This window comes from Ricinus communis, chromosome 7, assembly GCF_019578655.1.
Source record: "Ricinus communis isolate WT05 ecotype wild-type chromosome 7, ASM1957865v1, whole genome shotgun sequence".
In the NCBI taxonomy this organism is placed as follows: domain Eukaryota; kingdom Viridiplantae; phylum Streptophyta; class Magnoliopsida; order Malpighiales; family Euphorbiaceae; genus Ricinus; species Ricinus communis.
Genome location: NC_063262.1, coordinates 26,777,069 through 26,802,050, shown reverse-complemented (window position 1 = coordinate 26,802,050; position 24,982 = coordinate 26,777,069). Strand labels below are relative to the sequence as shown.

The 24,982-nt window shown below is 33.6% G+C and overlaps 5 protein-coding genes across 6 annotated transcripts; 4 read left to right on the top strand and 1 right to left on the bottom strand.

Moving 5' to 3' along the window:
* The first annotated feature begins 2,537 nt into the window (after window positions 1–2,537).
* Window positions 2,538–3,794, top strand: LOC8282595 (glucan endo-1,3-beta-glucosidase-like). 2 transcript variants are annotated; one of them, XM_015723144.2, is made up of 2 exons: window positions 2,538–2,666; window positions 2,771–3,794. In XM_015723144.2, exons 1-2 carry the CDS (start codon window positions 2,588–2,590, stop codon window positions 3,289–3,291), a joined length of 600 nt encoding a protein of 199 aa, XP_015578630.2. In that variant the 5' UTR covers window positions 2,538–2,587; the 3' UTR covers window positions 3,292–3,794. The 2 variants fall into 2 exon arrangements, with proteins under 2 accessions (XP_015578630.2, XP_048233110.1); XM_048377153.1 differs by having other exon boundaries at window positions 2,541–2,666; window positions 2,768–3,794.
* On the top strand, window positions 3,381–3,731 carry LOC125370654 (glucan endo-1,3-beta-glucosidase, acidic-like). The gene has a single exon (XM_048376955.1). It carries the CDS (start codon window positions 3,381–3,383, stop codon window positions 3,729–3,731), a length of 351 nt encoding a protein of 116 aa, XP_048232912.1.
* A 2,661-nt stretch (window positions 3,795–6,455) lies between the features above and the next one.
* On the top strand, window positions 6,456–12,741 carry LOC8282593. Its single transcript, XM_048376954.1, is given in 10 exon segments — window positions 6,456–6,779; window positions 7,387–7,866; window positions 7,973–8,452; window positions 8,633–9,301; window positions 9,670–9,728; window positions 9,834–9,843; window positions 10,283–10,420; window positions 10,710–11,189; window positions 11,278–11,757; window positions 11,896–12,741. Coding segments are annotated over 10 exon segments (3,522 nt in total). The 5' UTR covers window positions 6,456–6,686; the 3' UTR covers window positions 12,529–12,741.
* A 939-nt stretch (window positions 12,742–13,680) lies between these two features.
* LOC8282592 lies at window positions 13,681–17,371 on the top strand. The gene is made up of 6 exons (XM_002525321.4): window positions 13,681–13,930; window positions 14,710–14,841; window positions 14,919–15,071; window positions 15,435–15,557; window positions 15,829–15,972; window positions 16,758–17,371. Exons 2-6 carry the CDS (start codon window positions 14,716–14,718, stop codon window positions 17,199–17,201), a joined length of 990 nt encoding a protein of 329 aa, XP_002525367.1. The 5' UTR covers window positions 13,681–13,930; window positions 14,710–14,715; the 3' UTR covers window positions 17,202–17,371.
* A 149-nt stretch (window positions 17,372–17,520) lies between these two features.
* LOC8282591 (pantothenate kinase 1) lies at window positions 17,521–22,970 on the bottom strand. The gene is made up of 11 exons (XM_002525320.4): window positions 22,738–22,970; window positions 22,521–22,622; window positions 22,020–22,235; window positions 21,391–21,437; window positions 20,813–20,929; window positions 20,049–20,168; window positions 19,843–19,937; window positions 19,656–19,749; window positions 19,340–19,471; window positions 18,499–18,611; window positions 17,521–18,015 (listed from the first exon to the last, which is right to left on the bottom strand). The coding sequence occupies exons 2-11, from the start codon at window positions 22,606–22,608 to the stop codon at window positions 17,793–17,795; spliced, it is 1,245 nt and encodes a 414-aa protein (XP_002525366.1). The 5' UTR covers window positions 22,609–22,622; window positions 22,738–22,970; the 3' UTR covers window positions 17,521–17,792.
* Between the last annotated feature and the right edge of the window lie 2,012 nt (window positions 22,971–24,982).

Genomic DNA, 24,982 nt, shown 5'->3' with positions numbered 1-24,982 from the left:
CTTGGCAGCTTCTAAAAAGCCTGAAAAGAAGACAAGCATGTTTCAGGTAATTTGTGCTGGAGTGAGATTTTTAGATGAGCCTTCTAAAACTTTTTACTTTAATAATTTCCTTGTCATCTACAAACTGCAGAAAATTTTCTGAGTTGAGAGGGTAAAGATGAGTCAATAGAATATTTTTAACCTTTTTTTCTGGATCATGGAATCAAAAACAAAATTTCTGAGTTGGTTTGAAGAGGACTCGTCTGCCTTGCAGGTGCATGAAACATTCTGAAAGGCTAGAAAGGATGGAAAACTATCACTAATTTTTCAAGAAAGATGTAAGAGGAATACTCAAATTCCAAAAATCATAACTCTCGTCTAACATCATCTCCAACTATACCAGCTCTAGTAAGTTATCAAAGAACGGAGTATATCCAAGGCAGCTAAGTGAACACTGATGTACAACCTACAGTAATGCATACATTCAACTATAGACAACAGGAAGTATTGATATACCATTTTCTGTTGCAATTCCTTTTCACTTTGGGAATAATAAAACCCATACAGAAATCATGAAGAAGAAGGATGCAAGCTAAAGTATTGGCAAGAGGAACTTGGAATTTCTTTTTTTTCAAGCAGCAAGGTGGAGAGGGATTCATCTACAATAAATAAGAGTCGAACTATTATACATATTAACAAAGGGAAAATTTGTCGATATTTATCAGTTCAAATGAAACCTTTTTCTTATTAATGGCACAAGAAAAACTTGCAAGCACTACAGTACAGTTTCTTTCTTGTTGCTTTCTTTAAAGCTAATTGAAAATTATACCAATTCTTCAAAATAGTAGATTCTAAATAATAAGAAAATACATGAGGAAGTGCCTTGAGTTTTTTCTTGATTTAATCCGATCCATTTGTGATCCTTTGCCATTGTGGCATTAATTGTTTCTATTTTACCTACTGAATGAATGTTATACCAGTTGTTGTCGTAGGTGCAGGTCCCCATAACCAGATCAAACAAAAACCGTGGTTGTTCTAGATGGATACAACATACAAGGTATAAATGAAGTGACAACGAACAGAATCAGAATTAAGAACATAACTTAATAACTAGTAGGTATTTAGAAGATTAAGAACTAAAGGCCAATGAAGCTAACAAGTGATGTACTCTTACAAGAGGGAAAAAGGTGAGCAATCGACCGTGCAACTTGAACCAATTTGTCCTTTATACTCTACAACAAAACCAGACACAAGAGAGATAAAACCTAACATTAGCCTTACATATCTAAAAAGTAGATATGAAATATGTGTTTAACATGAATTTTGTATGCTTTTAAGGCAAAATTGAAGAATCATTACTTTGTTCTTTCCAATATTTCTAATGTTCAAGAAAGAATTGTACAATGGCGGAAATAATCCATCCTTGCAAAAGCGTAACCTTATGAACATGTTATGACCTGAGACACAAAGCATTAAATTGATGAATGTTTAGTTATTTTTTTTTTAATTTCAACATAAAGCATGTGAAAAGGGTATTAAATTTGTCATCCAAGCTAAGCTATTTATTCTGCAATTGATTTTTTGGGTGTACCTACTGTAAAGTAGAATTCTTCTATTGCTTCTGAAGGGAATACTTTATAATGTCTAATTTGATCTGTAAGTATGCTTTTAGATCCTTGTGCATTTATTCTCTAATTAATTTAAATGTTTTAGAAGCATATTTTAGAAAGTAAGAACATAAAATACATTAAGCCCTGCCTGAATTAGCAATACAGGATCCTTAGCATCACTGTGGAACTCCTTTCTAATAGTAATTAATTCATCAATGAAGATTCATAAAAAAAAAAAAAAAAAAATTGGTTTTCATATGGTCTGGTCATATTGTATTAATTGGTCCTTTACAATATTAAAATGTATTATATAATAGGGATTGCTTTTCTTTTTCTTTTCGTCCTTGCCATTCAGATTCGAGTTTTACACTATTATATGTGTGTTATTTATTGCACATGTTGATGAAGTTAAGGGGGAAAAAGTTGTATCAATAGACCCATAAAGAGAAGGTCGTATCTCATAGCTACCATTAAAAAAAAAAAAAACAACAACCATTCAAAATATAATTTTTAGGGTTTGTTGGGCTAAACTTTAAAAAATGGATAAATTTCATGACGAACCCTAATATTTATTTCCATCCACTCCAAGAAAACCATAGCCATCTCAAATTTGCAAAAAGTGATGATTTATTTTAGGTGACTGGTGGGTGAAAACTTGTTAAAATGGAGCCATAACCGCAATGGATATTTCCTGATTTGGACCCGGCTAACTAAAAGGGGGACACAAGCTCCCGTCCTCCATACCAGACGGCAACGTTTAAGTACACACCTTGTAACACTAACAGCTACATATTAATAGAAACATTTTATAATAGTAAGCACACTTAGTACTGCAAACCAATATCTTACCCAAGAAAATTCAAATTTATCTGCTTTTTATTACTATCCATTACATTTTAAACCTACCGTCTACCCTCCATTTTAACAGTGCTCAGTATAAGTCTCCTAAAATATTTCTGTGGATCCTGAGATATGCATCATCAAGATTGTTACCAATTATGCTCATCAGAATTCAACATCTCTTTCTCTATCCATTTTCAATTGTTTTCCTCCTCTTCGTTCTCCCGAGTTCGACAGGTATCAATCTCTTTTCAGAATCACATTATAATACAAAACAATAATGTTATTCATTTTTTTTTATAGCGGTCAGGTCAGGTAAGATTTTTCTTCTTTTGCAGCAGCTGCACCTATTGGAGTATGTTACGGCCGGGTTGCGAACAACCTCCCACCGCCATCCTCGTTTGTGAAACTCCTCAACTCTAATGGCATCAAGAATGTACGCATTTTCGACGCGGATCCGGAAACGCTGAAAGCCTTTTCAGGCAGCAGAATCAGCCTAGTGGTTGGTGTCCCTAATGAAAATCTCCGGTTTCTTGCTGATGCAGACGTTAAAGCCTCTCTTGATTGGCTTCAATCAAATATCTTTGCCCATATTCCTCCTTCCCGAGTTAAGTACATTGCTGTTGGTAATGAAGTCTTGCTTAAAAATCCATTCTACACACGTTATGTAGTTCCTGCAATGATGAATCTTTATGAAGCATTAACAATGCTGAATCTTGAGAGTAGTATTAAGCTATCATCACCTCAAGCTGCTTCAGTTCTGTCTAGTTCGTATCCTCCATCATCAGCCGCTTTCGTCCTTATCTTGAATCCATTATTGTTCCTCTTCTTCAATTTCTTTCCGATAGCAGGTCACCTTTGATGGTCAATATATACCCTTACATAAGCTACATAAACAATTTGAAACATGTGAATTTAGACTATGCATTATTCAAAAGCAAAGATCATACAATGCATGACGGCGAGTTAACATATGCTAGTCTTTTTGATGCAAGTATTGATTCATTTATATATGCAATGGATAAAGAAGGGTTCCCCGGAATCAAGGTTGTCGTGACGGAGACTGGGTGGCCGACGGACGGTGGAGAAGGGGCGAGTATCAAGAATGCATTTGTGTATAATAAAGAGGTGGTGAAGAAGGTAATGGATAATGTTGGAACACCAAAATGGCCTAATGAGGAGATAGAGACATACTTGTTTGATATTTTTGATGAGAACATGAAAATAGGAAACGAGTATGAGAAGCATTTTGGGATTTTTGGGCTTGACGGTAACAATGTTTATAATCTTACTTTCCATTGATAAGTTTGTTAGGTGAATGATGTGGACCGTTTCTGGATAATCTCAATTAAGGTATTTGGATTATGCATTTACTAGAGAAAAAAGTCATTAATTTTATAAAAGAGATATTACGAAATATCATTAAATTTGCACTTAATTTTAATTTGATTATAATTTATTTTAAATTTTTTCATTTATTTATATAGTAATTTATATAAATAAGTATTGATCATAGAAGAATGCACAATTGAAACAGAATACCACAAACATAGAAAGAAATCAAAATACAAAGATGAACCTATTTGTACAATGTCTTGAATCTTTCAGTTTGTATATCATTACTTGATTTTGCTAGAAATTCAAATACCTTGGCTGGTTTTTGATTGTTTGTTTGAAATGGCAAGCGTCTTGTTGAACTTGCTATTGAATTCTTCGCCTTCTCATCAACTCCATCTTGTACATGGTCCCAATTTGCTGGCAAAAAGCAAGCACATTCTTGACCTTCTACGAAACTAAATGGTCGCACCAATTTGTCCAACGCAGAGCAAGGAAGTTTCGGAATGGCGACCATTACCTCAAAGAATTTTAATTTGAAACAAGGGGAAAATGCTTTCAATTATACAAATTAGAGTTTTAAGTTTAAAGAAATCCGTCTTTTTTTTTTTCTTGCAATATTCTGCATATAAAGAAGAACGGATCACAAATTAAATTATTTACATATACGTCAGCAATTATTAACAGTGTTTCGGAAATATATTTAATGGGCTAATATTTAAAACTATATATATATCAATTTAACTTAAAATTTATATATATATAAATTTGTCGGTCAGTCAAATCACGAGGTATAATTCTTTTTTAACACCTTATAATTCTCCAAGTTCGAAACATATTTAAATAATTAACTCTCTGCCTACACCGTGAAGCAAGCAACTTTTGATCAACAGAGTGTACCCACGCAGCTTCAGAAATGTCAATTGGTTCACACTGGAGAACGACTTTGGAGTCAACTTAGATTCTTTCACATCTATTTCAAGATAATTAAAAGTTAATGGGTTGTTGGTTTTTAGTCATAAAAATTAGTGGTTTCTGAGTCAATATTACTGACACGTCATACATTATTAATTAAGATAAGATACAATTAACTTAATTATGTATTACACAAGTCAAATAGAATTTTGTATCCATGAACTTTCATAGAAATAACATCTTTCTTTTTCTTATTTATTGGAAAGCCAATATGTTATGGACTACATAATATAAGTAGTCATCCTCTTACATTTATTATAAAGATAAAAATTCACTTAGCACGAAAAATTATTTAAATTCAAAAACTCTTATTTTTTAAAAACAAATATTCATATGCTATTTGAGTTAGACCTCAAATATAGAAACAATCCTTTTGTTTTATTCTAATAATAATAATTATTATTATTATAAAAGTCTCGGTATCTCTAAAATATTCTCTCTGTGTACATTATTGATGAAAAATTTAATTAATTTAAAAAATTAACTAAATAAAAGTGAAGATATTAATACCCAATTAGAATATCAAGCAAAATAAATTAAAATAACCACAATGTGTATCAAGCAATGAGTAAAATAGGTAACATAAAGCATTAGTGTCTTCTACAATTTGCGCATCAAATCATGAGGTTAAAACATTTTAAAACTAAATACAAAACGAATTAATATGAAAAGAAATTATAAGTTGAATGAAGTTTTTACTTGTTAGCATTAATATAAATTTCTAATTGCATTAATCTTGACTAAAACTATTTCTAATATATTAAAAATCTCTTTTTTTTTTTTTCTCTTTGGATTTAGAAGGTGAACTACTAAGTTGATGCATTTCGAGTAATTAATATTTCTCACAACTAACTCTAAATAATATTCATCAAATAAGATTCAAATATATCATTTACTGGCTTGATTATTAAATATATCATGTACTTTACATTTAGTTTTAAGTCTATCATGCAACTTTTATTTATTTTTTAATATTAATAAAAATAATGTGACTATAATTTTTATAATAAAAAAATTTTATACCAATATTAAAGTTACTAATTTATTGCTAGATTATAGAAAAGAAAATTTCTCTTATCTTGTATTAAATGATAAAGAAAAAATAATATATTTTCGAACGCTAAGTTAATACTATTTATATTCTCCATAATTATAAAAATAAAAAAAAAAAAAAATACAAGCAGCCAGATATGGCTTATTATTTGGGATTTCACAATCTCAGTAACTTATGGTATTTTATATGACAATGATTCATTGTTCTTCATCTTTCTACTTTTGCTATAGTATATTTGGCACACTGAGCTAATACCATTTTATAATATGACATTGATTTTCTTGTACTTTTGCTATATTATTTCTTAACAAAACAAAGAGGAAGCATAAATGACTGGTTGAATCCTGAAGCCTGAAGTCAAGAAGGATATTGCCAAAGCAACAACATATTTCCAAAACTTGGCCATAATAAAGAAAAAGTACATACTTGTCATTTGGGTTATTCTTTTCCTTCCCCACTTATCATCCTATTCTACCCCTACAAAGATTGTTAGCTTAATCTTGTAAATACTTTATTTTTGGACTGTCATAAAAAGAATTATTCATATGTTTATAGATTTAAGTAATTTTTAGACAATTTGCGTTTTTTTTTTTAAATAATGAATTTTTAAAATATATATCAATACAAAATAATCCAAAATTCTAGAAGAAAGAAGCAGAAGGGGAAGAAGATGACGTGGAGAGACACGGAGTTTTGACGCAGAGGTCTGAATGGTCAACTTTTTCTTAATCGCCAAGCGAATTATCTAAAAACCCAATTCTGTCCTTCTTCCAAAACCTTCCACACCTGACTAATTCCCAAATATACATATTACAGTCCCCACTAATTGTTATCAATCTAAAAGCCAACTGCTGTTCTTCCAAGTACCCAATTTTCATTGCTTACTTTGAACTATGGCCGAGATGGTTAATGGTGATTATCATGATTTTGTCTCTCTTCTTTCGTCTTCTGACAGGGATTACCTCATACGAAACAATGGTGATCAGGTTAGTTGCTTCTCTTCTTCTTTTTTTTTTTTTTCTCTTTTTGGTATGCAACTGTTTTTGAGATATGATTGATTACTGTTTTGTGGGGGGTGTTCGACTTTTTTAACTGAATTTGTTTCTGTTCGCTTAAATTTGATTACTTTGTAGTCGTAAATACTGTTGTCTCAAATTTGAGCTATTTTTGGTTTTAAGAGTTTAAGGGCAGCTTAACTATTAAATGGAATTATTGGGTGATTATTAATTGTTGTTCTCTTGTCTGTGAGTGATGGCAATTCTAAAAGTTGCATATGAGGTGCAACTAGAAGTACTCTAGCACACGTGGTGTAGTATTCTATTATTGATACTTTGTAGCCACTTGAAAGTCGTGTTACCTCTTTGTATTGTATATTTTAGCATAGTGTAATCCGTCTTGGGTTTTGACGGTCTTGGTCTTTTGTAAACCATGTGCTTGTGTGTCTGTTTTTTGGGTTGGTTTCATAATCTGCCCTGAGATTAGTTGAGCAAATTAATCGAGTATCTTGCCAATGAGCAATAAGTAGTCTTATAATTATGGAATTGGATTGATAGAAAAGGGTATCATTCATTCGTATAATTATGCATTTTACAGGTAGAGATTGACAGCTTGAAGGGGAAGAAGCTTGGGTTATACTTTTCAGCATCATGGTGTGGCCCGTGTCAGCGTTTTACTCCGACATTAGTGGAGGTTTACAATGAACTTGCTCCAAAAGGTGACTTCGAGATTGTTTTTATAACAGCCGACGAAGATGATGAATCTTTCGAAGAGTATTTTTCGAAGATGCCATGGCTGGCAATCCCTTTTTCTGATTCAGATAAGCGTGATCGCTTGGATGAGATTTTTAAAGTCCAGGGGATACCCCATTTTGTGATCCTTGATGAAAACGGGAAAGTTTCGAGTGAAAGTGGTGTTGAGATCATTCAGGAGTACGGAGTCCAATGTTATCCTTTTACTGCTGAAAGGATCAAAGTATTAAAAGGTCAAGAAGAAGAAGCTAGAAGAAATCAATCTTTGAGGTCTATCTTGGTCTTTGGTTCTCGTGACTATGTAATTGCATCTGATGGGAAGAAGGTTAGCTCATGCTCATACCGTTGGTCAGTCTCATGTTCTTTTCTACAGTTTGCTATTAGATGTTTTTCAGCTGACATGATTTTCTTTTCTTTTTTTCACATGCAAGGTATCGGTTTCTGAACTTGAAGGGAAAACAGTAGGACTCTACTTCTCTTTATCTTCGTACACATCTTGTGTTGATTTCACTTCTACACTTGCTGAAGTTTATGAGAAATTGAAGGCAAAGGGAGAGAACTTTGAGATTGTCTTTATATCACTTGATGATGAAGAAGAAACTTTCCAGCAATCCTTAGCAAACATGCCTTGGTTAGCCTTTCCTTTCAATGACAAGGGTTGTGAGAAGTTGGTCCGGTACTTTGAGCTCTCAACTGTGCCCACTCTGGTTGTTATCGGACCAGATGGAAAAACTCTCCATTCTAATGTTGCTGAAGCGATTGAAGAACATGGAGTCCAAGCATATCCTTTCACCCCTGAAAAGTTTGCGGAGCTTGCAGAGATGGAGAAAGCAAGAGAAGCAGCTCAAACTCTGGAATCTGTTTTGGTATCAGGGGACCAGAATTTTGTCATTGGGAGAGATGGAGCCAAGGTAGGCTTTCTATACTTCCAACTCTATACTAGTACGACCTGATGTTTTATTTGACTTATTTTTTACCCCATAGCCCCACCCTGTTTGGGGTTCTCAATTTCCCAAGTTTTCTTCCTTTTTTCCTTTTTCATATCTTTTCATTTCTTTGCTGTAAATGCTGACCATGATCATATGTTTCAGATTCCAGTCACTGATCTAGTTGGGAAGAACATCCTGCTATATTTTTCTGCACATTGGTGTCCTCCATGTCGTGCCTTTCTGCCTAAACTAGTCGAAGCATACCATGAGATCAAGACTAAGGATGATGCATTTGAAGTGATTTTCATCTCTAGTGACAGGGACCAAGCTTCTTTTGATGAATTCTTTTCAGGAATGCCATGGTTGGCACTTCCCTTTGGAGATGTGAGGAAAGCATCATTGAGTCGCAAATTCAAGGTCCAGGGTATACCTATGCTCATAGCTCTTGGACCAACTGGCCGAACTATCACCAAAGAAGCTAGAAGTCTTGTTACACTTCATGGTGCTGATGCTTATCCGTTCACGGAGGAGCATTTGAAGGAGATAGAAGCAAAATATGAGGACATGGCAAAGGGGTGGCCTGAGAAGGTGAATCATGCACTTCACGAGGAGCATGAGCTAGTGCTTTCTCGTCGAATGAACTTTATATGTGATGGGTGTAATGAAGGAGGAAATATATGGTCATTCCACTGTGAAGAGTGTGACTTTGATCTTCATCCAAAATGTGCTTTGAAAGAAGGCAAAGAAACCAGAGATGGTGGAAAGGAGGACGAAAATGGTGAAGCAGTTTCTAAAGAGGGATGGATTTGTGATGGGGAGGTCTGTTATAAAGCATGAGAAATTTATGGCCTTTATCTGAGGTCCCCCAGCTATCATATACAAATAATGATATGGATCTTTTTCTTTTCCTTGTTTACCTAAGGTTATGACCTTTGAGAATTTCCTTCTTTTATGTATTCGGAGGCATCTCTTAGATGAAGTTATGTCTATTACATTACTACCGATGTAGTTACATGCCCATGTAATATTGTCTGGTTCAAAATTCCTCTTGTTCTTTTTTTATGTGTGTTTATGGTAGTGATGTGTTTGTTTGCGCTTTGAAAAATGTATTAGCCAGTTATGGGTTTGAAGAAGTGAATTGAACTGCAAAATAGAGCAGTGGGTGAAAAATGATACTGTTATGCTGTCTTCTCTTTCAGGTTCATGGTTTGAAATTCTTTGATCAGCCTCTGTTCTCAACCTGCCACTCAATTATTCTGTAACTCAACGCTTCAAGAAGAGAACCTAAAGTCACCTCCTGGTATTTGTTGTCCATCAATGGAATTTTGTCATAATGACAATAGTTTTTTTTTTCTTTTAAAAGATATCTGCTTGTAACTGTTCTAACATCTATGTAAATAACATAAAGCTGGGCTTTCTATAAGTTAAAAGTTTCTATTGGCTCGATTGGTAGCTTATACTTATTGACAGAATGGCACTCTCCATTCCAACTCTTTCTTCCATTAGCCATTGAAGCTCTACGACTTCCTAATCTAATAATAAACTTATTTTTAATAGCCAAGTTGTGGTCCTGGTAACTGTTGTTTTCGACTCAAAAAGTCTTTTCTTTGTGGAAAAAGATTAAAACAAATAAATAAATAAAAGAAAGACATGGATTTCTCAGTCAAGTCTTGAGTTTATAAATTTATTTAATCCAGCGGATTAATCAAAGAAAGAAATAGCATTGTAATTTCTTGGCCAATACAATTGCGGGAATCAGAAACTCCTCAAGTCAAGTTCACTTATATGACCTATTGTCACTGCAGGTAACAGAAACAAAGAAAAACAAGAGAGTTGCAGAGAAGAAGGAAGAAAATGGCTGATGACCCTGTTATTGATGTTTCCCATGATCTCTTGTCACTCCTCTCCTCAGATGACAGGGATTTTCTGATCCGCAGCAACGGTGATCAGGTTTTTTCTTTCTTTTTTTGTTTGATATACAGAAACTATCTTCCATGCTTTTCTTGTTTTATTGATTAGAATATGCTTGCAATTACTCCCACAACACAATTGATAAAGTTTATGTTTTCTTTTCTGTTCGTTTTGGTTGTGAATTTCATAAATTTGCTTCTTAAGTGTTGTAGTTGTAGATGCACTCAAGCGAGATAAAGAGAATTATAATGATTTACCATCTTTAACAAAGATATAGATCAAGGGATAATATTAGTCTGATCAATATCTGATATATGTTCGTATATAGGTTAAGATCAGCAACTTGGTTGGAAAGATTGTGGGATTATATTTCTCAGGATCATGGTGTGGGCCATGTCGACATTTCACCCCAAACTTGGTGCAAGTCTACGAAGAGCTCTCACTGAAAGGCGACTTTGAAGTAGTCTTCATTTCCTCTGATAGAGATGCTGAGTCTTTCGATGCTTACTTCTCCAAGATGCCATGGCTTGCTATTCCATTTTCTGATCAGGAAACCTGCAAACACCTCAAGGACTTGTTTAAAGTGAGAGGAATTCCTAACCTTGTGTTTCTTGATGCTGATGGGAAGGTCTCTTGTGATCAAGGTGTGAGATTCATCAGGGAGTATGGAGCAGAGGGGTATCCTTTTACTCCAGAAAGAGTCGAGTACTTTAGACAGGAAGAAGAGAATGCTAAGAAGAATCAAACCTTGAGCTCTATCTTGGTTTCAAGCTCGCGCGATTTTCTGATTTCAAAAGATGGAACTAAGGTAGATGTTTTTCATTTCTATGTTTGCTAGTTTTGTTATTAGATAAATAGAACACCATAGTTGAAGAAACTGCTATTTTCATTGGCAGATCCCCGTGTCTGAGCTTGAAGGGAAAATGGTAGGTTTATATTTCTCGGTGCATTCTCACAGGTTGTGCCTTGATTTTACTCCCAGACTTGAGGAGGTGTATAAAAAGCTCAAGGAAAAAGGGGAGAAGTTTGAGGTAGTGCTGATATCTATGGATTATGATGAGAATAACTTCAAACAAGGTCTTGAAACAATGCCTTGGTTAGCGTTGCCATTTGAGGACAAGAGCCGTGAGAGATTAGCACGCTACTTTGAGCTCAGTGCATTGCCTACTCTGGTCATAATTGGGGAAGATGGGAAGACTTTGAATAAAAATGTAGCTGAACTTATTGAAGGTCATGGTATTCAAGCCTACCCATTTACACCAGAGAAGCTTGTTGAGCTTGCTGAGATCGAGAAGGCAAGACTTGAAGCACAGACACTGGAGTCTGTGTTGGTTCATGGGGATAAAGATTTCGTAATCGAAGAGAGCGGTTCCAAGGTAAAAATCTTTATCCTTTCCTTCCACTACATAAACTTAACTTGAAAACGCACACTTCCTGGTAGTATCACTGAAGGAAAGCTAAATTTATCTTAGATGCTATAAACTGAAAAATTCTGGTGGGGTATGCTTGTTTAGGTTCCAGTGTCCGAATTAGTCGGAAAGAACATTCTCCTGTATTTCTCAGCTAAATGGTGCCCACCCTGTCGTGCATTTTTACCCAAGCTGATCGAAGCATACCATGAGATCAAGGCCAAAGACAATGCATTTGAGATAATCTTCATCTCAAGTGATCGCGACCAATCCTCATTCGACGAATTCTACACGGAAATGCCTTGGCTAGCACTTCCATTCGGTGATGACAGGAAAACAATCCTGCAACGGAAGTTCAAAATAAAGGGCATCCCTGCAGCAATAGCAATCAGTCCAACTGGCAAGACACTAACCAAAGAAGCTAGAGAACACATAACAGCTTACGGTGCGGATGCTTATCCATTCAATGAAGATCATCTGAAACAGCTAAACGATAAACAGGAAGAAATAGCAAAGGGGTGGCCTGAGAAAGTGAGGCACGAACTTCATCCGGAACACGAGCTTGTACGCATGAAACGAAATGGATATGGCTGTGATGGATGCAAGGAGGCGGGGAGTGGTTGGTCCTTCTATTGCAAGAAATGTGACTTTGATCTCCACCCGAAGTGTGCTTTAAAGAAAGAGGAAAATGGCGAAAAGGTCAAGAAGTGAGAGATCTGCGATGGAGATGTGTCGTAAAGCTTAAAACTTGAGCATGGATTTGCTCTATAATATATGTTTATATCTGCTTTATTTGCTTGCAATTTACTTCTGTAAAGCGTTTAGACACGAATACTCCTGTGTGTGGTGTGATTTTTATTTTTTCTTTTTCTTCTGATTGTCTAATTAATACGCAAATAAAAAAAGAAAGAAAGGACGATCATTAGTAGTGATTTTTATTTGACCTGATTATACAAATTTTTTGTAGAATATTTATAGAATTATAGTTATATTTAAAATGGTATCTAAATACTAATTTTAAAATAAATTAAAGAAAGATAACCTAAGTAATTTTTAAAAAAATTTATAAATACTTCAAAGGATTTTCCTCCCAAGTTGTTTAACATAGTGAAAACACATGTTATCACTAGACTACCACCTTCGGTGGTGTTTTGTGGTGCTATCCAACAACTAGAAAATAGCAGAAATCAGAGCTGTTGATTCCAGGGACAATGGCTCCATATAAATCAAATTATCATTTTGAAAAAGACACAAAACCCTGAACTACCATCTAGCAGATACCCACTAAAATTCCTCATCAAAATTGTATGAAAGGCACAATACAGAGTCCGATACAATCAAATTAATACGCACAAATCTAGTTGTGCCCATGGGAAGTTTTTAGATTATTTATGGGGACAGAATAGCTAAAGAAATCATAGAATAAAATTCATTTTGTGAAAAATAAAGTTATTAAGCATATTTATACTTCTTATTATTTTTGTTCAATATTATTAATGTATAATATAAGATAGGTTTGAACAGATGATAAATCAGATTTTCGATGTTGTATCAGTCTTTATAAGGACAAAAATCTGCATGATGATATATCATGAAATTATAATTTCATGTGAGATATTTGCATGGTCTGAATAATTAATAGTAAATAAATATTTAACAAGTTCAATGTTAATAAGTAATTTAAGTTTTAAATATGTTTTTTCCCTTAGACTTTGACGTGAAAGTAATTTATAATTTAATTTTATAATATTTTAATAATTAATTATATAAGATGCCTATTTACTATTAGTTTTTTATTCAACTAATTGGAGCTGGAGTTACATTATTGGTAACAAGAACTTGGTGCTCCACGTGGACGGATACAGGACATACATGTAAAATACGGATACCAGGATTACCGTCGGATTTGGTCTTCTAAACCAGTGACTTGTGTTTTGAAGTAGACGGTCAAAAAAAGTGAAAAGCTTTTTGGGCTTCCAAATGTTGTTTGCTTTGTTTCCCTGCAATTTCAAGATTTGCTGTTGCGTTTACATGTAACATAGCCATCCCTGGATTCTCAACAAGAAAAGTTCAACTTAAATACAAGGAAATTAATTCCATTGTGTAGTGGATGCTCTTGTAGTTTGATCCTATCTTATCTGTAAGTGTGCATCCATTCTCTCTTTTATTCTTTAACGTTTTTAAAATTTCTATGATTTTTCTCACCCGTGTCACTAATTTGTTTTCTGGGTCCATTTCTTGTTTTAAGAAGCTTAATCCTTAAAGAAGTCTGTTTTCTTATTGCTGTCTATTGAAAGTTACAGTCTTGAGTTTTGTTGCCTCTGATTTGATTCGTTAGTGTTTACAAATTCTGACTTGCATTTTCTTCTTTTATGAATTTGTCCGCCTTGGATTGTAATATAAGCTCTAAATGTTGATTGGATTTCAAAGATGTAGTTTGAGGATTGTTATTTTTTATTGCTTGCTTTCTTGATCTAGTAATTAAAGACTGTTAGTTCAACTTAGAGTTTCTTGGAAGTCAGAAGATTCGTGTGAAGTTTTGATGACTGGGTAGTTGATTGAGCTTAAACTGGGCTTTAGGTACTGTTTCACTTGCCTAAAAGTAGGTGTACAGTTTACTTATTGTTCTGGACCTTCTGGTATGCAGTGGGGATTTTATTGTTCTGCAGTCCAATTGTCACATTTTGTTCTTTCATAGCTTATTACCTGATTTTTCTCATAAACAGAAATGAACTAGGATTCTTGTAAGTATTAGTAGATTTAGAAATGTATTTTCTGCCCTCTATAATGCATCTGCCCCTAACAAAAAGTTTGAAACTTTATGGAGACTATTGTTCTACAACAAGTCTATGCATATTCCAGACCTAACATTGGAGCGAGAATCCAACATCAAATAAACTCTGTTTGCATTGATTTTAGGTTCTAATGAGTGAGGCAGATGTGAAAAGAACAGCCATGGGAACTCCCAATAGCATGAGAAATGGAAGGCGCAAGGCATTTGATCCCTCTGATCTTGTGCAGCTACCAAACAAGCTTCAAAATTGTTTAAAGGTTAGTCGTTTTATTAGAAGACTATTTATGATAAAATATTAAATATTCTAGGAGACGAAAGAGAGTTCTTGTTACAGTCGCAGTTCAGGAAATTAGCAAAAGATAATGAAGGAGCAACCTCAGTGACAATGGAAGGAGGATCATTTGATGCTGTAAAGATTGATCTGGATAGGCAACTTCAAACTTGGAGAGAAAATCCTTCCTGGATTGATCAGCCTCCAGAAATAAAGGTAAGATGGACTTGAAAAGGGAAAAAGTGCTATTTTATAGAATTTAAATTTTTTTAGAGCTGGTGCTAATTGGCTTGAAATGCAAGTTGATTTCAACATTTTCGGTTAGAAGGACTGAGATCTTGTTCAAAGACTCTCAGGCACTTTCCTACATTGTCACATCTCTTCAAAATTCTGCCACCTTGTCAGTTTCATTATTTCCACAAGGAAGGTTTTATCTCAGTTGAAACATATTGTATATTTATATTACTTAATAATTCCTTGCTTGATGGAAAAGGAAATAAGATGGAGAAAAATGTTGCATAGAATCTTGTGGGGTTGGTTAGATCAATATGTACTTGGAGTTGATGTTAATCTTGGCAGGTCAGTGTACCAAAAGGTTCTCTCTGCAACCTAAATGTGAAATTCAATGTTGGGTTGCCTCCAGACGCAGTGTACAATATTGTTACTGACCCTGATAATCGCAGAGTTTTCAAAAACATCAAAGTAAGTTGACTGTTCCATTCTCTATTCTTTCATTTCAATTTGTAAGCTTTTTCATGGAGAATTCCTTAGGTGGTCAAAGTTAGATATGCTATTTGTAATTCGTAATTTTTTTCCTTTACTTCTGTTTTATTTTAATTGTTTTTACTTTTATTTTTAACTTTTCTATCTGACATTCTTTTTTCATGTTTACTGTTATGTCTTACTCTAAAAATTCTTGCACTTTACCAAAATTATATTTTAATTTGAGGGTAAAAAACAACTGTCTTTTCAGGAAGTGATATCTAGGGAAGTTCTGCTTGATGAAGGTCATAGGCAGGTGGTTGAATTGGAACAAGCAGCTATTTGGAAATTCCTGTGGTGGTCAGGGACCATTTCAGTGCATGTCTTAGTTGATCAAAACAGAAAAGATTTGACAGTAAGTATTTATATTTCTCTTTGGACTATTGTGATTGTTTCTATGAGTAATATGGATTTTGGAGAATGTGTTAATTCCATTTTATACTCGTCTTCATACTATTGTGATTGTTTCTATGAGTAATATGGATTGTGGAGTATGTGTACAATCCATTCAATCCCCTGAAGGCAGCTAATCGCGGATGTATGTTAGCCTCATGTCTTCAAATAAGCTCTTTACTTTAAACATTCTGGAGGCCTTGGAGGGAAGGAAGTCTAGTAGGAAGGCAGTAACTTAGTACATTATGAAGCTTCTTGTTACATTGGTCTATTCCTCTGGTACTGAGTGCATTTTGGACAACTTCAAGATAAAAAAAATTGTCTAACCTTCTTAGCTGTTTTAAGTAGTGACAAGAACGTATGGCCTGCTATATGCCAAGGAAACTGATTCCTTTAATTAGTCTTTTGGGAGTTTGTTTCCAGAAATTAAGTTGGCCTAAAATCCTCATTCGCTCCTCTACCTTACAATGCCCTACTTCTAATTCTACTGTAATATGTAGCTTTCATTATCTCATAGGCGTATGCATAATATAAAAGAAACTGTTCCTTTCATTAGATTCTCATCTTTGCCCATTGCTTCTTCAGTATTATGATTATAGTTGTGTGTCGCCAAGGTGTTATCTAGGGACTGGATATTGGTATTCTTGTATTTCTTTTTCTTTTTTAACCTTAGTTGCTGTAAAAAAACAGAGACAGATTCATTACAAAGGAATGACAATTCTCTAACATCTGATGATTGCTTGACAGATGAAATTCAAGCAAGTGAAAACCGGGTTCATGAAACAATTTGAAGGATGCTGGAGAGTAGAGCCTGTGTTTATTGATCAAGATATATGCTATCCATTCAAACCTAAAACATGGGCAGACTATTGCTGGTGTACTGGAGGCAAAGGAAGGATAGGATCAAAGGTGAGCTTGGAGCAGTTAATCCAGCCAGCATTAGTTCCACCACCACCCATTTCCTGGTATTTGCGAGGAATCACTACTAGGACCACTGAAATGATTGCAAATGATTTGCTTGCTGAGGCTGCCAGAATCAGGGGAGATTTTAATAATAACGCAGATTCTGAAACATCTCAAAACTCGTACAGAATTGACAAATCATCTGACATTAAAGAGAGATGGGCCCATCACCGGAGAATCGCAAAGAGACATCATAGGAGGCTGTTCACTGCTGAATTACCTAATTAAGTGTTTCATTTTGCATTCCTGTTATATCTTTCTTGTAATGCAGGAACTTCATAGCAAGGCTTGCCAAAAACGTATATGTATATCTATCTGAAAATAGCAATTCTTTTCCAATACTCTTCAAATGTTAAACCATTTCAGAGGAGTAAATGCTCAAATAATATGTTTTCTTATTTCTTTTTCTTTATCAGATTTAACTTACCGAACACCATATTAGAATTGAACATCTACGACAGTTTTTGTATAGCATCTGTCATTACTATATGTAGGAGAGAACATCAGTTGGATTATTATTTCGTAATTGATGGAAAGGACCCTTATGTAAGAAATAGAATTTATTAAACAAAAGATACAAAGTTCATCTCAGTACACAATGTGGAAGTGAATTATGAGGGAAAAGAATTTAGGTATTATGCTTTGCTGATACTTCCACGCTACCAAATCTATGATCTTTCTAATACAAATTATTGGTCCTCACGCTTTCAACTATACTACACATTATACAAAATTTCTCTGACCTGCACAGGGTGCTGGAACCTGGAGTACTAACAGTTTCCTAACCAGACCCAAGCACAATGAAAGCCCCGGCAGGCGCTAAGATGCATAAACACTAGATTGTATACTTCCATTATCCTTCAAATCCCCACTTGGTGGGTTAAAATTTGAATCTGCGGTGTAGGAGGCATTTTCTGGGAGTTTCAGGGATTTATTAACCCCGAAATCATCAAGGCTGCGCTTTTCATAGCTCCTGAATGCACCTAGAGCTCCCAAAAACCCTTCATGCCGCAAAAACATTGCTTTTGCCTCACCTTTAGACCTTCAAAAGGAAAAAAGAAAGGAAAAAACAATCAAGCGGATCTTAGCAGAAAGCCATAAGAGTAGCCGGCCAAAGAAGAACAGAGCAACAACACAAGAAACGTGGGAAACTCCCAGATGGTTTGGAAAGGAACGCATCAGAATTTCAGGATCTTTCATGTCGTTTAACTTCTCATTAGCCATTATTTGTACCTCCCCTTTCACTTCTCGATCACCATGATTTATGTTTTCATTTCCTAACAAGTGGATTTCTGTGACAAGTTTATATTTCTTAAATTCTATTAGCAACTCCATCGATGACAATGAGGATGGATATAATCCAGGATCTGATAATACCGCAAACAGAAAGCACTCTTAAACGCAGCATAAATTTCGACAGTTCTCTTTATCTCCATAAAAAGATATATAAAGCAGGTTCCTTTCCAAAGAAAACTATATCAGTTATTAAGATGTGAACACAAGGAAGACAGTTCCAGATAATTACCAGAAATGAACAGCAACAGAAATTGTATCCATGGTATAAGAATGACCCTGTATAAAAAAACCTCCAAAAAAGATCCGCTTGAGCCCAAATCGAAGTGCATTCAAATAAGATATCTGGAGGCAGAAGGAAAAAAGTGGATGTGAGAAACAGTATGCAAAACGAAAAACCCAAGGCGACCCAATAAATTAAATTGACTCAGATAAAGGCAATACAACTTGAGGAAGCATTTATAAAGCAAAATAAGAACAACAGAAATCTTAGACTAAAACAAAAAAAAATCTGGAAAAGAGACAATAAACACGTAAACCCAAGCATACAAAAAGAACACAGACCAGTGATTCCTCTCCTTATTCAGCAGCTAGATCAACAAGTAAAGTCATATATACATCATAAAGGAATGTGAGTTTCTAAATGTGCTCTGTACGGCATTAGAAAAGAAAACATTATATGGCATTTTGGATTTGGCTTCTAGTCCTCGACTATGCTTCATCTCTCTCAAGGTGATGGAACACCAGTATAGGAGATAGGACCCATTTCTAAAATTCATAATACAAAATTACACACACCTGAAAAGGATTCCCGCAACATAATAGTGTCTGAGATAGGTTAATTCGCTCTTATCAACGGAAACATTACAGAGAGTGACAAACACTGAATGACAATGACTGGCAACCAAACTCTGGACTAGGTTGGGCAAAAAGAAAAAGATTCCTTTTTATCTTTAAAAAACATAAATGTTAACACTTGATCATTGTTCTCCCAGGAAAAAACTCGGAAATAAGCACACGTTATGTTTTGACAACATTATCATTCTGTTCTATTCATGTCCCAGTGAACCTACCTGCCCAATATTATTGGAAATCATTCTGAGAAGAGACCGGGCAACATCTTCAGGTTTGTAATCTTCCAGCTCTTTATTGTCTGAAACAGCCTTCCCAAAGCTGGAAGCAATAGTTGTTGATGAAAGACCAAACTGTCATCATAACAAATGAATGCTCAGTTGAGCGATTATAAGATGGAAAATAACAAGCAAAGCAGGATGCTGTTGTAAATTGTAGCTCCGAGTGAACACTTCAAAATAATGAACACAAATATGGGAAGCCAAAACTATCATCATCTCATAAATTTATGTCGTTAAACTAAAGACGCAAAAAGACCTTTGAGTAATCTGTTCCGCCATAGATGTCCCCGACAAGCATGTCTATCACTCGGTTATTCCCCTGGTGACTTAACTCCAGTAACTCATCAAAACTGAGACAGAAAATTCATTTACATCCTCCAACAAGAAAATAGATAATGAGGGGATAATCAATTGGACAAAGAGGAGGGAAGGAATCAAATTACCACTTGCATTTTGTTAATAACTTTCCCAAACCCCAAAAGGTGCCACCTCCGACACTTGTTCCACTAACTCGTTCAAATTTTCCATCTCCTTCCACCTATGTAACCACAAATCTGATATCTGTCAGTTTGACATACCAAAATGCTTAGATTTCAAATATACAACACAAATCATTGTAAATGAAATTAAAAAAATCCGATAAGTGTACCCTGATCATGCTAACACCAGATCCTATATTCACAAGCAGATAGGGGTACAGATCATTGTGGTCAATCTGCACAAATTCCTTCTGACCATCCATGTATGTGTAAGCTTCATGATGAACTGCCTACTCAAAACAATTCAGTGCAGGTTAAACATTTGTAGGGTAAACAAGAAAATAGTATGATTAATTGTTTCCAGACACAGACGCGAAAAATTTAACAAAAATTAGAACGATATGGCTGTGCAGTATTTGCCATGTTATGTCATCATAATTTTTTCATTAACTTCTTTTAGGTATTACATGAATTATGATTGGGAGGAAATATCCTGAACTCCTTTTTAAGAGTTAAAAATGAACAATAAAAATAAGAATATCATAAGATATATTATTCAGTCTCACACCTAAAACATGTATCTGATAAGAGATTTTGGCTTAGGGAACTGGCTATATAGTTAATGGTCACATTTCCCCAAGCAATTAATACACAGCATTTCGCATTGTGTGAACATGAAATATGTCATTGAGAACTGCATAAAGTATTAACAAAAAATGAGATGAATATTCTAAAGAAAGCAGTCAATAAAAACACAATAGTTCAAGAGAATTAAACGCAATTATATATATGCATGCACATTTGAAGATAAAAATATATAGAAGGGTCATGAAAAAATTACAGAAGGTGGGGAACCTTATTCTGCACAAGAGGAGGACTACACATTATTTAAATAGCTAGCTCATACCAAATGGATGAGATTTTATGATCTCACCTTAAGCAAAAAATTTGCTCCTGCCACAAGGCAATCCATTTCATCTTCCTTGTCAAGACTAAACCCAAGCTTTTCTTTGAAAAAGTCCGTGAACTTGTATGCCCCACCGCCTGTGGCCTTCATGAAAGTAGTAGCTAGTTAATTAGCTTTGCATACTTCTCAAAGGTGTATACCATATGCTAAAAAAATTCACGACATAAAAATAACTGCTTCAATGCATAAGTTCTAGAACTTTGAATTCTACTTCCTCCGTAGAACCAAAACCTAAAGGTAACCTTGACACATATATAAGAATTTGTGAGATTTTTTGTCATTAGTTCAGCATGATGTTTAGATTGGATATGGCATGCAATGAAGCGAGGAGTTCAAAGACATTATGTAAACAAAAAGAAGGAAATCTAGGCCCAAAAAAGAAGAGAAAAATAAAACAAGCAGTTAAAAAAAAAGGTTCATTTCTTCATCAATCAACATGCTAGAATTTTAAAACCAAGGTTTAGCTTCTACAATAAGGCAGGCCAGTCAGTTAACTCAGCTTCTTCAAAAGTCACAGTATAGCAACAGACAAAAATTCCTCATACCTTAATGAAGTTCCTGTCCTTGGTAGGATTCTCATGACGCTGGAAACCTGAGTTCATCTTCATTTATAAGAAAAATGAAAAAAAAAAGCAGCCAAAAATGCATACAAGTATGCGAAAAAGAAGCAACATTAAGATTAATCAACTCCAATGAGAATCAATCACAAAATGATTTATTCACGAAGTTGTTCTCAGTAACTTCTTATCAACAACTGAAATAATTCCTATTAAAAGAACTGGTAGATGAATCCGATTGTAGCTTCTCTAATGTACAAATAAATCATCCACACAAAATGAATAACAAAAGAATTGAGAATATATGTGATGGGTACGCTTGCTGATGCCTATTCTTCCAAAAACAAATCAGAACAATCTGCTTTTAACCCAACCAGCACACATAGGACAACCTTGAAAAGATTGGTTGAGCCTAAAATAGTCAGACTCAGGTTCTCAAAGTAAACACAAACTTTACCAAGCTAGGATCATTTTCCCCAAAAGAGAAAACTCCAGAAAAATATCTCCCATAAAAGAAACCATTAATGGATCCAATCCAAATATGTTAGTAAATTGGTTGGAGAAAATACCATCTAGAGTTGCAAAATAAAAACCAAAAGACCGAATAAAATACAAACCACCAAGGTGAAGTTTCTTGGAACTAATAAACTCCAAGCAATCATTTATCTTGCTTGTCTCAAACTTTGCAAAATGAAGTCTTCCTTCAAGAATATGATGTTCGCCATTAACATTGGAAAGAACAAGAGTATCATCATCAGAGCTTGAGCTCTCCCCCTCAATATCAGCAGAATTATTACTATATCTTGAGAGATAAACCACCTTGATTAGAGATCCTGAAAGCAAGAAATTTTCAACAAGTGATTAGACAAAATCTCTAACAATAATCAGAACCTATTTAGAAACTGCAGCATGCATTGACTTCACTTGCATGTTTCTTGAAGAGTTAAACTTTTAACTAATGAAACATAGAGTTACATAGCAATCAAAACATACAATTCAAGATGAGGAAAGAAAGGAACATAGCAAGTAATTGGTTGTTAGAGAAACCAAAATCCCAGACAATTAAAGAAAAAAACTTTAATTAAAAGGGAAGAAAGAAAAGAATGCTACAAGATCACCTCCAATATCAAGAGCCAAATGAGATATTTGACCAATAGATTGGGTAGACTCGGAATTGGGATCAAGTCGAATATCTTTTAGATCCATTTTTCTCTACAATTCTGTAAAGAAAATGAAGAGGGTGTTCTTGAACTATCAGAAAGAGTTGAAATTCAATACACCCAGAAACTGAGACTACCCTCTTCCTCTCCACTTTGCACCTAACCCATTACTTACCCACTAATACAAATGGACGGATATTATCCGCTGTTTACATAGTTTTCTGTCAATAAACAATGCTTTCCTGATTGCAGAAGAAGTAAAAGAATAGAGAACGTGGAAAGAAGGTTCGTTTCTTTGTCTCGCTTAGAATTATTGTTTTTTTTCTTTTTGGTTTTTGCTTTTATCCTTTGACTTATTAACCATCTATTTGCTCTGCAAAAGTGCGCAGACGACTTCGCAGCGTTGGCATGTGTGTTTTATTTTGTTTTTCTCCCACTTTTGTGGTTGATTATGGGTAGAAGTACAATTTGGCCCTAATGTTTAGCCCATCGCTATTTTATGGCTAAGTGGACTCTTCAGAATTCCGCCTAATAAAAACTCGTTTCAAATTATTTATTAATTTAATCTTGCTGAATTCAAATTTTTAATTTTTAATTTAGTAATTTTATAGAACTAAATTAAAGTTCAATAGAATTTAGTATATCAATTTATGAGCTTGCTCGTTTGTTGATTTACGAATAACTTTCTAAACAAAGCACGTCAATTGAATCGCAATTTAACTTATAAATATATTAATTTATTAATTTAAATTTAAAATTAAATTTATTTTATTTTTAAATATATATATATATATATATAATAAAATAGAATATAATATATATATTACTTATATAATATGCATATATATTTTTATATAATAATAATAACTATAATAATCATATAATAATAATAATAATAATAAATATTAAAAATACTTAACACGTTTGAACTTTTTTATTATATAATTATTTAATGAGCCAATCTCAAATTTAGTTTGTCTAATATAATAATAAATTTTTTACTTATTAAGCTCGAGCTAATTGCAATCTCAATAATCTTTTTAGCAAAATAGAACTGAACTTAAACTTGTTATAAAAGCTCGAATATTTTTTTCAAATTAAATCGAGTCAAACTCCAGCTTATTAAAGTTTCGTTGGAATCATAAATTAAAGCAAAATATAGAAATGGCAACGGATAAAGTATTTGCCCATTTAAGAATATATGAACCTGAACCCGATTAATATATATGTACCTGAACCTATTTCAAATCCTTTTAAGAAACTATTTTTATTACTCGAACCCGTCCCAAACTTAAATAGAAATACTTGCACATTATCCGAATTTGATTAAAATCCATTTAAATTAAATAATAGTAAATGTATTTATTGATATTTAATGGATAGCTGGTACTCTACTTGCTTATACAAATATTCACACAATTAAATATATATCCATTTACCGGATCCGCTTATAATAATTAAATAATAAAATATATTAAAAAGAATTAATGTAAAAAATATAAAATATAAACTAATCAAATTTAAATATTCAAAATTAAATATTAAATACATTAATACAATCCAAAAATAAATTTAATAAATTTTAAAATAATATTTTAAATAATAAAATATAATATAATATAACAAATTATAATATAACCGGGTTCGATTAATATACTCGCGTATTTAAATTCGAACTCGATTCACAGATAATAAAATTAAAATTAAAATTTATTTTTTATTATCTAAATTCATCATATTAGAATTCAGTAGAATCATATATCTCAAAACATCTGACCAACTGACATTCCTAGCAAAACACATGCATGTCAACTTGTTTTCTTTTTTCCACTTTGGATATGCAATTAGAATTTTAATATTTCAAGCTGAAATTTCAATTATATTAGTAAAGATCAAACCGTGGATCTCAATATCACATGGACGATTATAAATCTTACTTTTATCAGGTATTAATCTTAATAACTGTATTTATTTAAGTTTTCTCATCTCTTAACCATTCTTACGTATGAGACATGGATCAAATGGTGCCCTAAACTCCCTTAGTTATTGTTGAGTACATTGAAATCTATTTTATTTGTAGAATTAAAAAGAAAATTATTAGAACTCCATTTTGATAGTTCTTAGAGTTATGACACTATTTTAATATCGGTCTTATAAATTTTCATTATCCAAATTATCCATCAAAAAATAGATTTAAACCATAAAATATATAATTAATATCAAATACAAAATAGTTTATATTCCGGAATCATAAAAGTAATTTTATTTTTGCACGAGGAGACCATAAAAGTATTAATATGAACTTTCCCCCTCGATGTCTACCAGTTTAAATTGATTTTGGTAAAATAAAGGCCTTAAATGAAAAAAATTATGTTTTCTGATTTTTTATTAAATATATAGCGTAAATTCTTTTTGCTGTG

Bases quoted from the DNA above. Each gene is read 5' to 3' on its own strand.
- LOC8282595 (XM_048377153.1), top strand. From the start codon at position 2,588: ATGCTCATCAGAATTCAACATCTCTTTCTCTATCCATTTTCAATTGTT. The intron at 2,667-2,767 runs GTATCAATCTCT...CTTCTTTTGCAG, and splicing joins CGTTCTCCCGAGTTCGACAG to CAGCTGCACCTATTGGAGTA.
- LOC125370654 (XM_048376955.1), top strand. From the start codon at position 3,381: ATGCATGACGGCGAGTTAACATATGCTAGTCTTTTTGATGCAAGTATT.
- LOC8282592 (XM_002525321.4), top strand. From the start codon at position 14,716: ATGAGTGAGGCAGATGTGAAAAGAACAGCCATGGGAACTCCCAATAGC. The intron at 15,072-15,434 runs GTAAGATGGACT...TAATCTTGGCAG, and splicing joins ATCAGCCTCCAGAAATAAAG to GTCAGTGTACCAAAAGGTTC. The intron at 15,973-16,757 runs GTAAGTATTTAT...ATTGCTTGACAG, and splicing joins AAAACAGAAAAGATTTGACA to ATGAAATTCAAGCAAGTGAA.
- LOC8282591 (XM_002525320.4), bottom strand. From the start codon at position 22,608: ATGGATCTAAAAGATATTCGACTTGATCCCAATTCCGAGTCTACCCAA. The intron at 20,930-21,390 runs GTATGAGGAATT...ACTTTCATGAAG, and splicing joins AGGACAGGAACTTCATTAAG to GCCACAGGCGGTGGGGCATA. The intron at 18,016-18,498 runs GTAATTATCTGG...TTCCTTTTGAAG, and splicing joins TCTGTTGCTGTTCATTTCTG to GTCTAAAGGTGAGGCAAAAG.